Here is a 12,555-nt window from a genome sequence, read left to right on the forward strand (position 1 = left end):
GTAACTTTACCAAATTGCTACTAATCATAATTTTTTTCCTATTTGGTGATACAGGCTATGGCAATACCTTTTATGTTCTGTCCTGCTTGTGCGAATCAGTGCTACTTTTGCTAAAGCTTAGGTTGAGAATCAATATTTCAAAAATTACATTATTATAATAGGCATCATTTTCACCAGTATTTATTGAGTACTTGCTCTGCCAAGCATTTTGAAAACATCTCACTTAATCATCAAAACTACCCTAAAACTTCAGTGTTGTTATGCTTACTCCAGTTGAGAAAACTCAGGCCTGCAGAAGTTGACTGCCAAGGGTCATTCACCTGGTAAGTGGGGAAAACTAGAATTTGGTTTCCAGCATCCACATTGTTAATGTGACTTCCAAATATGCTTCACAGTCTGAGTCATACTGTGTGAGCATATGCTAAAGTCATTGTTGGGTGTATCTTCTTGTTGCTGAAGGTCTGCTATTTGAGGAACACTAATATTGTTTTGAAAATGATGCTTCGACCTTGCCTTCTGTTTATAAAAAAGGAAACACAGGATTTAACTGATAATTTTGCACCTTTAAACTCCGATGGTAAAAGGCCAAGACCAAAAATCAGGGCATTTTAAGACCTGTTAATCACTGGTATCATATCTAGGATTGTATTAAATAAATGCTAAGTGATAGTCTTTCATTTTGAAGTCACTATAGTGAAACGAATAAATTGCATACATTGTGAAAGTATCTGAAACTACTGGGGTTTTTATTGGCTTGTAACTGGCTATAAACTTTTATTAAAATATTATACAACTTATTTTTAAGGTCTGCATGTTAATCTTGTTTGTAACAGTATTAAATTATGCAGAATTACTAAATAGGTAATAGGTAAGAATGTAAGCCTTTATGAGTTTCAGAAATAAATTAAATGCTAAGATTTATTTTCTCTTCTAAATGTACAAGAGATAACGTGGTAAATAGATGACTGGTGTAATCTTTTAAAGAAAATAAAAGTTAACCATATTTGTAATCATTTAAAAAAGAAAAATGAAAACTTGACATCCTTTTAAAGTATTTTCATGTGCCAAATTTATGAATTTTCTGCATATCATTTAAATGATTAAAAGCAAAATAGTATTTGGGAATTATACTTTAAACTTCTCATGGTAGTTGTGAAACCAATTTTATAAAGAAAAAACATTGATTCAAATTTCAGTTTAAGGAATCTTAGCACGCCAACACATGTGATATTTTTGGAAAGCTGGTGCAGCCCAGATTGCCTTTCATTGAGAAATACAACAGAGTACAGAAAGTCCTGGTTTCTATATTACATGTTGTAATGCTCCCTAGAAACTAAGGCTTAGTAGCAAACTGGAGGATACATTTTCTTTTCTTCTTTCATATGCCATATTAGCTTTGAATATTGTATATTTGGAAATAGCAATAGTTTGGCTGAATAGTTGTCTCTTTTACTTTTCTGGGTATTTGGAAATCATTTCCTCTTCTATATTGTATTTGAGTTTTAGCAGTAATCCTGGTGGTGGTGCTCTTTGACTTAAAAGATCTTGTAACTACGTATGAATAAGTTCTTTTTATATTAGCAGTAGTAGATTAAAAATAAGTTTTCAACTTTAAGATAAAGGACATCACCACTGTATTACTTTGAAGGGCAGCTCCAAATAGCTACTCAAAAAGATATCCTGCAGCAGAAAAAAGCTTGGACATGGGAGACAGACAGATCCATGTGGCCCTGGGAATGTAACTTAACCACTGTGGGCCCAGTTTCTACATTTGTAAACTTGAGCTAATCCCTATCTCACAATATTTCATCTCAGTTGACTGCTAAGACATCACATGTAAAGCCCCAGCACAAAGTCTAATACACAGTAGCTAAGTAGGTAACATTAGTCACTGTATTTCCCTAATCTTTATTTAATTAATATACTGTCTCGAATACTATTAATAAAAATACAGAACCAGCAAGCCCATCAGACCACATTTACTTTGGGGAATTTTTTTTTTTTTTTTTTTTTAATACGGAGTCTCACTCTGTCACCTAGGGTAGAGTCCAGTGGCGCAATCTTGGCTCACTGCAACATCCACTTCCCTAGTTCAAGCAATTCCACCACCTCAGCCTCCTGAGTAGCTGGAATTACAGGCGCATGCCGCCACGCCCAGCTAATTTTTTTGTGTCTTTAGTAGAGACGGGCTTTCACCATGTTGACCAGACAGGTCTCAAACTCCTGATCTCAGGCAATCCACCTGCCTCCTGGCCTCCCAAAGTGCTGGGATTACAGGTGTGAGCCACTGCACCCGGCCTGTTTTAATTATTTATTTATTTATTTATTTATTTATTTATTTTTAAGAGACAGGGTCTTACTCTCTCACCCACTCAGGCTGAAGTGCAGTGGCACGATCATAGCTAACTGCAGCCTGGAACTCCTGGGCTCAAGCAATCCTGCCTCAGCCTCCCACTATAATCCCAAAGTGCTAGGATTAGAGGTGTGAGCCACCACACCTGGTCTTGCATTTACTTTATAACTGGTGAGTTCGGGGAATTGAGGAGAATCAACCTCATATTTTGAGTGTAAGTCAATTTTAATTTGTATAATTCTTGGTTAATTATATACTGTAATTGTAATTAGAACACAGGTACCTTAGAAACTCCTTTTACATTTCATAATTTAACTTACATTGCAACCCAGGGATATAAGCATTGAATGTATTGTTTTTATCCTGTTTTACAAGTTAGAAAAATGTCACTTTCTGAAGTGAACTGACTTCTTAAAAGTAGAGATGAAACTTGAATTTGAACCTGTGGGCTCTAAATTTTGTGTGGGCTTCATGACATCATGTTGCCTTCTCACAGAAATAAATGTTCTTTCCTTTTATAGTGACATGTTAGTGGATGGCTGGCCACTACAAGAGAAAGCTAACTCAAGAAGCTAAGATGGTCTATAAATATAAGAATTGAGTATTTACTGTTGAGAGATTATTGTTTCTCAAAATAATCCTAAGACCTTTCATACAATTAATATATTTGTTATACTTTAGTGTGAAGTAGATTTGGTTTGAAATGAGCTTTACTTTCCTTGGGTTCTCTTTTTTGGCATTATTTATGATAAGTTTACCTAAATGAACTAACAGTTTCATTGCTTATTCTCTAGCATATTGCAAATTTAGAAAGTTAACAAATAGATATTTAGGGAGTGCATTTAATCTACTTAAAGAAACCTAAGTTTACATCAAAAGTATTAAATATTTCATATTCAACTTCATAAGTATTATATAGAATAAGTCTATATATCCATAGGGAGTTTGAATGTTCTTTCATTTCTTAAGGTAACTAATGTATCTAAAGTTCAAATTATTTGTCCAAAAGAACACAAAAAACATATCAGATAAAATGATTCATAATGAAAAATAAGATGAAGGAATGTAGGCATAACACACGAAGATTTTACATATTGGGATACAGTAATGTGGGTTTATTCCATAAGTCAGTGTTAAGTACTGTGTAATGTTCTTGAGATTTATCTTACCAAAGAGTTAAAAGCGAAACCGTTACTGTTTCATAATGCTAGTAGAAGATACAAGTCTTCTGGGTCAGAAACAAAGGATGTTGTAATTCAGAGCAAAAGCAGTAGCCAAGTGTCAGCCTGTTACTTATACCAGTTTCCTATCCCTTTCTTCCCGCATATCTAACAGGGTTGACACAAAGGACCAATGATGGATGCCCGTACCTGTGGGTTGTGTTAAAAGAGAACACTGACCTTGGGGGATTCATACAGGCCTGCTTTGTAGCTAGAGGGAGATATCACCTAATCCCTCAAGGTTGCTCATTGCAAACACCACCCTGAGAAATGGCCCAGATAAAAAGCAATCCCAAAGTCTTTTATTCTTGTTATTCCCAAAAGTATCTGCAGGACTGCTCAGGGCCACAGCAGAATACTTTTCCCAACATCAAGTAGCTTTCAACATGTTTTCATGATAAGAGACACACTTCCCTAAAATATGAGAAATATTGATATCAGTGACAATGCTCTTTATGCCAGTGACTCTGAAGAGGAAGGAGGGAAATCCTGTACCCTTTGCAAACGCCTGCAGATGATTTTGATACAACCACCTCACTGATCTGGGCATTGGTGGCCATATAGGGTAGCCATAGAAGTTTGGGGAGGAAGGAAGTGTTGTAATCTTTTTATTTTATTTATCACTCAAGGCACTGTGTGGAGAATTGATCAGAGTAGACAAGACTGAAGACAGAACCCAATAAAAAGGCTTTTATGACAACTCTGTTAAGTACCTCAAGGTGATCCAAGCTTATGCAATCTGGATACAGAAGGTGAAAAAGAGAGGAGTGCTGGGCTGGAGAGGGGGAAAATGAGGAACGGGAAACAGTTGGGTTGGAATGGCACATTGGTGAGGAAATCAGCAGGTAGGAATTAGGGAGTACAGTAAGTTTGAGGATAAGATACCAGGTTCAGTTTTTGAAAAGTTGTTATTGAAAGATTTATTAATTTCAATTCTCTAGAAATTAAACATAACTGGGTTCAATATATACCAGGATGTAGAAAAAGGAATTTATATATAATTTAGAATCCAGTAGTGACATTTACCTCCTTTTCACTTAAAATTAGCCAGAATTTTTCACTTCGTAGTTAGGTCTCTGTCAAACACACACACACAAACACAACACAACATTTAGCATTAAAGTGAATACTGCAGTCCACTAGACACTTTAGTTCATGATGTAAAAATCTTAGTCAAAAATAGCACAAAAATGTCAACATTGGCACCAAATAATATCCAAAGTGTATAATACTCTCTAAAGTCCTTATCAAATGGGCACAATGAATGGACACATCATTTACAATAATAGTTTCAAATTATTCTCATTATAAACCATATTTTAAAATTAATTAGGAGAAAATTTTATCCTCATTTCTCTATACTAAATAGTAATAATCAGTTTCCTCTGAGTAAAGTACATATAGTCAAGAAGGAAAGAAGCCAAGGTCTGGATTACTAGATGATAAATGAGAAGTAAAACATCATTCTTGGTCAAAATTTCAGCTAAAGGTGGCCCAAATCATTGCATAAACAAAATTGGCATTCAGTTGTTGTTTTTAATCTGTCTACTTTTTCAGCTACATATAGCTCTAGATACATCTGATGCTTGAAAAGTTGGTAAGGGGGCAAAACTGGGGTTTCAGAAGTCTGAGTCACTGATATTTTAGTATTTTTAATAAGACAAAAATAATCTTGGACTCTGAGAATGTACTGAGTGTTTCTTCGTTGCACAACACAGAGCCAGCTGTCATGTTCTTACCTGATTGCAGGTATTGATGTCTATGCCCCCCTTCAGATATTCCACGACTTTGTCCAGGTTGCCTGCTCTGGCAGCACGGAGGAAGCTCGCGTTGCTGTCAGACTGCGAGAAAAATAAAAGACCTTTAGTGAACTATTGATGACGTAGAAATGTATCGAATACAGAAAGACAAGAATGCTTACACTGAAGTCAGAAAAGCTTTAGTTGGAAAAATTTCAATAATACTGAGTTTAAAACATTGAATAATCATTCACTCTATAAGGTAGCAACCTCACAATGTTTCTAGAGAGTTGTTTAGGTACATTAAAAGTCAATATTTTAGGGTATAAAAGAACCATTAAAATGGAAATAATTATTACTGCTTTATTCTAAATCTTCAGCCACATTTGAAGACGTGTTGACGCTAGCCTCAAATACTGCTATTACTCATTCATTTTAGCTTCAAGATTCTAGTGACTTTATACTGAGCTAATGTCAAGTCAAAAAAGAATCAGAAAGCTAAAGAAATTAAAGCTACTGGGTTTTTCCTTTCTCTTTCTTTCCTGTTGGTTTTCAGATGCTTCTGAGAGAGAACACTGAGTATGGGTCACTTGGCAGTCATCTGGTCTCATTAGAAGGGAATAACAGAAAGCTCCAAGGGCGCTTTGAGGAAAGAGGATAGCACTACTTGGCAGGTGTGGACTGGGCTGATGCAAATTTTGTGATCCCAGTGATTTTGGAAAAACATGATTCAATTTAAACCACCTGACATAATACCAGACTAAAATCTTTTGGTAAAGATGATCACTCTGGATGGAAACTGCTTTTTAAGTTTCTCATCTTCCCACACTCCCCTCAAAATTGGATGCTGGGAGACTCAGCTGAATTCTGCCTGTGGCAAATCCTAAGGAGATTTGCTCCAGATGCACAGTTACAATCACGCGGCCCCTCTGGCTTGGTTATAAAGTCTGACTTTTAAACCATAACATAATAATGATGATAAACTTTTGCTGGGTTCCAAGACACCTGCATAACTGTTATAATTTTTTTGTGATAGAATACCTGACTAAAAAGAAAATGGTGGCATGAAAAGGAACATACTAGGAAGTGAGATGAAGGTTTGATGACTCTTAAACATTCTCCTCACTAGGCTACATTGCCTCCCTCCCTCAAAGAAAGTACTTGGCAAGAACCTCTTGGCACACTCAGTCAGAGCTATTTATTATGATCCGTGATGATGTACAGAGATAGAAATGGAAGTATTTTCTCTGGGAGTTTCAAATATGGAATTACTTGCATGCTGTTAAAATGATTTACACATGGGAAGACTGAAAACCATAGAACTAAATTACCTCACTTTTAACCCAAACACCAAGTGGCTTATATGTTTATAAATGAGATAGATTATTTATTGAGTTGAAAGGTATGACTGAAATCTATACATCCAGAATTCATGCCCTGATTCTTTAGAACTGCATCATCGTATGATTAATATCACACTGTTCTTCACTCTTCATCCTTCCTGCAGGCTGTACCGATGGCAGAGTGCTCCAAGAATATCTGCAATGCTGCAGCAACTGAACTGTGACTCATTTTTAAATGCCTATTCTATGAAATTTATTTTGCTGTTTGAGGCAAATGCTGAATTCCAGGAGGATTTCCTACCTTCAGGTTTGTTGTCACAGCACTTAAAAGTGAGTTATAATACTGTGTATTATGTTATGTTAATATCTCACAAGAAACATTAATTTTACTATAAAACAACGAAAGTTAAATAGTATTGGGTTGCAGATATAAAACACGAACATATTATTCCTCTATATAAAGTTTTTCCAAAACAAATCTGTGTGCTATGTATTATATCAGAGGTTGTTCCTAGAAAGTACTTTCCAATTGGTACATAAAGCAGATGCTTATAGGTAACATTTACTGAGTGTTTAGTGGGTCAGGAACAGAGCTAAAGGAGTCACATGTATTATATCACAAATACAACAATACTATGAGAAAAAAACTATTCTTACGCCCATTTAATAGATGAGGAAAGAGATTCAGGAAGTTTCCAAAGTCACATATTTACACAAATTTATTTAATGGAAGACCTGAGATTTAATTTATGTTTATCAGTTCAGAGCTATAAGTTTTATCTGCTATCCTATCCCACACCTTCAAAGTATCACGGTGGATATTACTACAGATTCCTAGCCTGTGAGCTCTAGGTTTATTTCATCTGCGTTAACCACAATTATGCCTTTGGTCTACATATTTACTCTGTAAATCATGGCACTTGCTAAATAAAGTGCCTCAGCTGGAGAGAAAATTCTTGACTTCCATCCCTACCCTCACAGCTATCACCCCTCTATATGCACCTAGAAAACTAACTCTGTTAAGTACCAACCTGAGACGAACTACTTAGAAACACATTCATCTGAGAATGAGGAAACAGGTGATAAAGAATGCTTTGCATTAAGAAGCCAATTGTCTGTCTCCCTGTAACATGTCTAACATGATTAAACTCAGCAAAAGATCAGGTTGCTCTATTGTTCCTATAAAAAAGAATGCTGTGAACAGGTGGAGCCAGAAGAAGAGCCTAACCCCGAAGGGATGAAGAGACACCTAGAAACACAACTGCAGAAGCCTAGAGCGGTGATGATGATCTGATGGGGTCTCAGGTATTGCTGAGAAATATGTAATAGACCATCTTTGAATCTTCTCTGGGGATTGGACACGACATTGAGGATTGCTTTTGCCGTTATAGAGTAACGAAAAGTTTTTATAACTGGTTTTCTCTTTTCTGAACCAAACTTTTAAAAAGTGGATGCATGTCAAAGTTATAGCAAATCCTTAGAATTTTAGCAAACAATGCTCCCAGTGTCCTGAAGGGTCTAGGTCCTATGGAAATATAATATCCGAGCCATTCTGCCAAGGACCACTTCAGCAGTTGAGTCATAGGAGACTTTTGTGTAAGTTGAATTCTCCAAGAACCGCTTTAAGGGATTTAGTTTCCCCCAAAATGAGAAAATGCATTAAATGGAAATATTATTATAAAATAGTCCAAGAATGTAAATTTCAAGGATGGAAATAAAATGAGGTTTTAAAAGTTATATATGAATATTGACATTATTGAAGCTCAAATTTATATACCTGCATAGAAATATATATTCTTCTCCCCCTTCCACACAGACACAAGCACATCATACCCTACAATGAGGTCAATCTGTGATTAAGGCCCTTGACACAAGTGCTTTGGATAAACAGTGGTTAGCCTGGTTATCTTCAATCAATACAGAGATGAAAGAGGATTCAAACATTCATGGAGAGAGATACAGCAATTTTTACCATGCTGTGTTTCCCAACTGATTATGATAAAAGCAAGGGTTTTGAAATCAAGTGTAAGCAGGAGGAAAAGCATGCTTTTAAAATAGACTGTTTCCTCTGCTCAACCAGGAGATTTCACACATAAAAGCATAATAAAGAGAAAAATGAGGCAAAAGCAACTTCTTTGGGAGAAAGTCTCAGACAAATGTAAGACTATCCTCTCTCTGCTTTGCTGCTTATGTCCCTAGGACTCTCAAATCCTAAAACCAATTGTACTTACGCCCATAGTCAAACTCTGGACAAGGAATTCCACGGCTGAGCCCCACCTATTTTAATCTGCAACAGATGGATGTCATTAAAACTTGCCCCCTTTATAACCCTGGAGTGACATCTCAAGCCAAGAAAGAAAAATTTCGCATTAAATTCTTCTTGACACAGTTCTGTATGTTGTCTTGTATCTGATAGAAAAACAGAACAACTTTCTTAGCACCCAGCAGTGTGGACATGAAAGGCAGGGAGGAATGTGCATTCACAGAGCCACATTATATCCCCAAGGAGTGCTGATCCAAAGGCTCTAGGGGCATATCCACAGGGCTCCATGAGCTTGCTACAAGCTTTTTAATTCTTTAATTCTGTGCTTATGTCTCAATAATAACCTAATAAAGAAGATATTAGCATATTCCAGGTCCTCTACAGGGGTACCCTATACGTGAGTATAACCATATAACTTCGGTATATGTCTTTGTGTTTGTAACTCAGTGCATAACAAGTGAAGTCCAAATGATATACAGATGCATGATAGACAGAACATTTTGCTATAGTACAGAGACAAGAATGGTCAGAGAATCTGCTCATCATACATGGCAGGACATGACGAGCCAAAAGCACCTGAGCAGCAGCAGTCAGTAGCATATTAACATACGCTCAGATGCTGTCTTCATATGGTCCAACTTGCACTGACCATTAGCAGTGAGTGTAATAGAAAATCCACAGTGAAACATTTTTTCAGTTTTTAATTTTAGCTTTTATTGGTTTGCGTACACAACTCTATCCCAATAGTAATTTCCTCTCCAAGCAAATAAAGAGAGCTTTCAAAGATTGTATTCTCTTAAAGCTATTCTCTGATAGCTTCAAGTTTTATTAGCTTGAAGTAGGTAACAACACCTTAAAGTTATTAAGAATAGTTTGTACAACATACTTACAAAAAAGGTATTCTTTATATTATTTTTACTGGAGTCAAATTCAGAAACTAATTAAATACAGAACTCTGAGGTTATATCTTTTTTATTACTAAACATAATATGTTAAATTTAGTTTTAGACATTTCCATTCATTGTATTAAATTGATGTCCTTTACTTGAATAATACTATAAAACTTACATAACTAGTTTTACTTAATTTGTCAAAGTTTCTTTTTTATAGTAGCACAAGAATTTAAGGAGTTTTATGTGGTTTTATGTTTTAATACTTAACACTATCATAAAAATAACACTGGAGGTCATAATTTTTATATACTTTAAAAGAAATTAATAGACTATTCAAGTTTGAGAACCACTTGTCTAAAAGGGTGGCCCAACCAGCAGTCCCTCCTAGCCTTAAAAGAGTGACACCAAACACCTCCCCTGTCACAGTCTCTGGCTTATGGTGTGCCCTGCACACATATTTGCTGACTGGTTAACCTTAAGTAAAGCACATGCTCCTTGTGGAATTTGAGGAATCTGCCTATTTTCTTAGGAAGCAGTCATTCCTTTGTAAAAACTGGGTCATTTACCTGGCTACTCTGAGATCTGCGTTTTCATAGCAATACAAAATAAATAAAACTTAGTAAAGTAACTCGAAGGGAAAAACTTTAATAAGAATACCAGGAAAATAAGGGACATTTTCAGTTTTTTAGGTCTCTTCCTAGGAATGTAGGATCAGTTAAAATCCATGTCTAGCAAATTGTGACTTGTCAGATCTTGGGTCATTGTATGTCTCAATTTCTTTATCAAAAAAAAAATGTACTTTATAGAATTGCTAAGGAAAAATATGATGGTTTGAGCATGCTTAGCCCAATGACAGGCACAGAGGATACTTACTGAGTTTGTTTTATATTAGTGGCTTTTCTTGTGAGGGATAAATGCAAAATAACAATAATAAATCAAATTATCGATGCACACACGTGACTTTCTTTAAATGTGAAGGTTCCTGGTGTTACTGTGTTGCCAGCAGGCCTAAGCCATACCAGAGTACTTAAAAATACACTGAGATGTACAGGTGTAAAGGGACAAAATGAACCAGAACTGGGTGTGGTCTGTCACCAGTGATGAAGATGCTGCAGAGAACTCTCTTTGTAATATCTGAATGCTTGTACTTGCAGATTTATAATTCTATCCAGGGACTGCTCTATTGTTTAATTAATTCAGCTCTTTCATTAGCTCACATTATTATTGCTATCTTGTCAAAACCAACAATTTGGGTTCAACCAAGAACTGCACGCTGGATATACTAGGATTTTTTTTAGAAAGAATTGCAGAAGTTATTTTCTTGCAGTCAGAACACATTAAGTGATATAAAACACTTTACACTGCAAAATCCCACTTGACAATTTCTGTTCGGCTGCTACCGATTTATAAACCATACATTTGTACACTCTGGCTCAAGCATGCAGGTTAACCTACATTTATAGTGTCCTTCAACAGTTCTTTAGATTGCTACTAAATAAAAATTTCTGAAAGGTCCTCTAATCTTCAGAGGGAGTAAATGCAACTTCCCAAAAGAGTGTTCTTAATCCAGTGGCCTTTGTGTTAAGAAAATTGGTTCAGACATAAAAGTGAACTCTATAAATGCTTCAGTTAGGGGAAGAAGGTAGAGTAAACTTAAGTGTTTACATTTTTACTTTTGAATGTTATTTAAGATAACTATTAACACAAAATTGAGAATTGGAATCACAACAATATCTAAGTTTAACTAAATAGATAAACTCTACCTAAATATTTTAAGCAAGAGATTATTTGAAATTTCATTTTTAAATAAAGACAGCAATTTTTCCCTTAACTTACTATTACATTTTAACATTAATTTTTGCTAGCACACTAGATAAATTACATCACTTATCAATGTTTTCCCTAAGATACCAACTATGAAAAATAAGAACCACCTACAGCATACCAATTCTATCTGTTTCAAAGCATTAATTAAGATTATTTTGCAATGTTGTGTTGAGATTCATGAATTCCTTTCTAAAATTCTTATACTTTAAAAGAGAGTAAAATTTGAATATTTTACAGCAGTGGGAATAGGAATGAATGAACCATATCTATATGCACCATTGATAGATCTCACAAAGATAATGCTAAGCAAAAGAAGTCAGACACAGAAAAGGACATATCTTTTATTCCATTTATTAAAGTTCAAAAATTGGCAAAACAAATCCATAGTGTTAGAAATCAGCAGTAGTTTCAGAAAGAGTCAGAAAGGGGCCTTTGGTTGCTGATAATGCTCTAATTCTACATTCTAGTTCTGGTGCAGTTTAACAGGTATGTACACTTCCTACATAACAAGATGAGCGTTTATAATTTACACATTTTTCTGTATGCTATAATTTAAAAAAATATTTATTTTAAAAGATGGTGACCCGGCCGGATGCGGTGGCTCACACCTGTAATTCCAGCACTTTGGGAGGCTGAGGAGGGTGGATTGCTTGAGGTCAGGAGTTTGAGACCAGCCTGAACAACATGGTGAAACCCCGTCTCTACTAAAAATACAAAATTAGCCGATCATGGTGGCAGACGCCTGTAATCCCAACTACTTGGGAGGCTGAGGCAGGGGAATCCACCCAGATCCTGGAGGCAGAGGTTGCAGTCAGCCGAGATTGCCCCACTGCACTCCAGCCTGGGCAACAAGAGTGAAACTCTGTTTCAAAAAAAAAAAATGGTGACCCTAGTTTAGGCAACAGAATGAAAACCCA

The 12,555-nt window shown here is 35.8% G+C and overlaps 1 protein-coding gene across 50 annotated transcripts in view; it reads right to left on the reverse strand.

Moving 5' to 3' along the window:
• Positions 1-12,555, reverse strand: part of ANK2 (ankyrin 2) — a 584,559-nt gene that overhangs the window by 210,046 nt on the left and 361,958 nt on the right. For all 50 annotated transcript variants that reach the window (XM_031664041.1, XM_031664034.1, XM_009207442.3 and 47 more), the window contains one exon: positions 5,313-5,414. In XM_031664041.1, coding sequence (XP_031519901.1) covers positions 5,313-5,414 — 102 coding nt within the window. The remainder of the gene's footprint in view (positions 1-5,312; positions 5,415-12,555) is intronic.

Source organism: Papio anubis, chromosome 3 (assembly GCF_008728515.1).
Source record: "Papio anubis isolate 15944 chromosome 3, Panubis1.0, whole genome shotgun sequence".
In the NCBI taxonomy this organism is placed as follows: domain Eukaryota; kingdom Metazoa; phylum Chordata; class Mammalia; order Primates; family Cercopithecidae; genus Papio; species Papio anubis.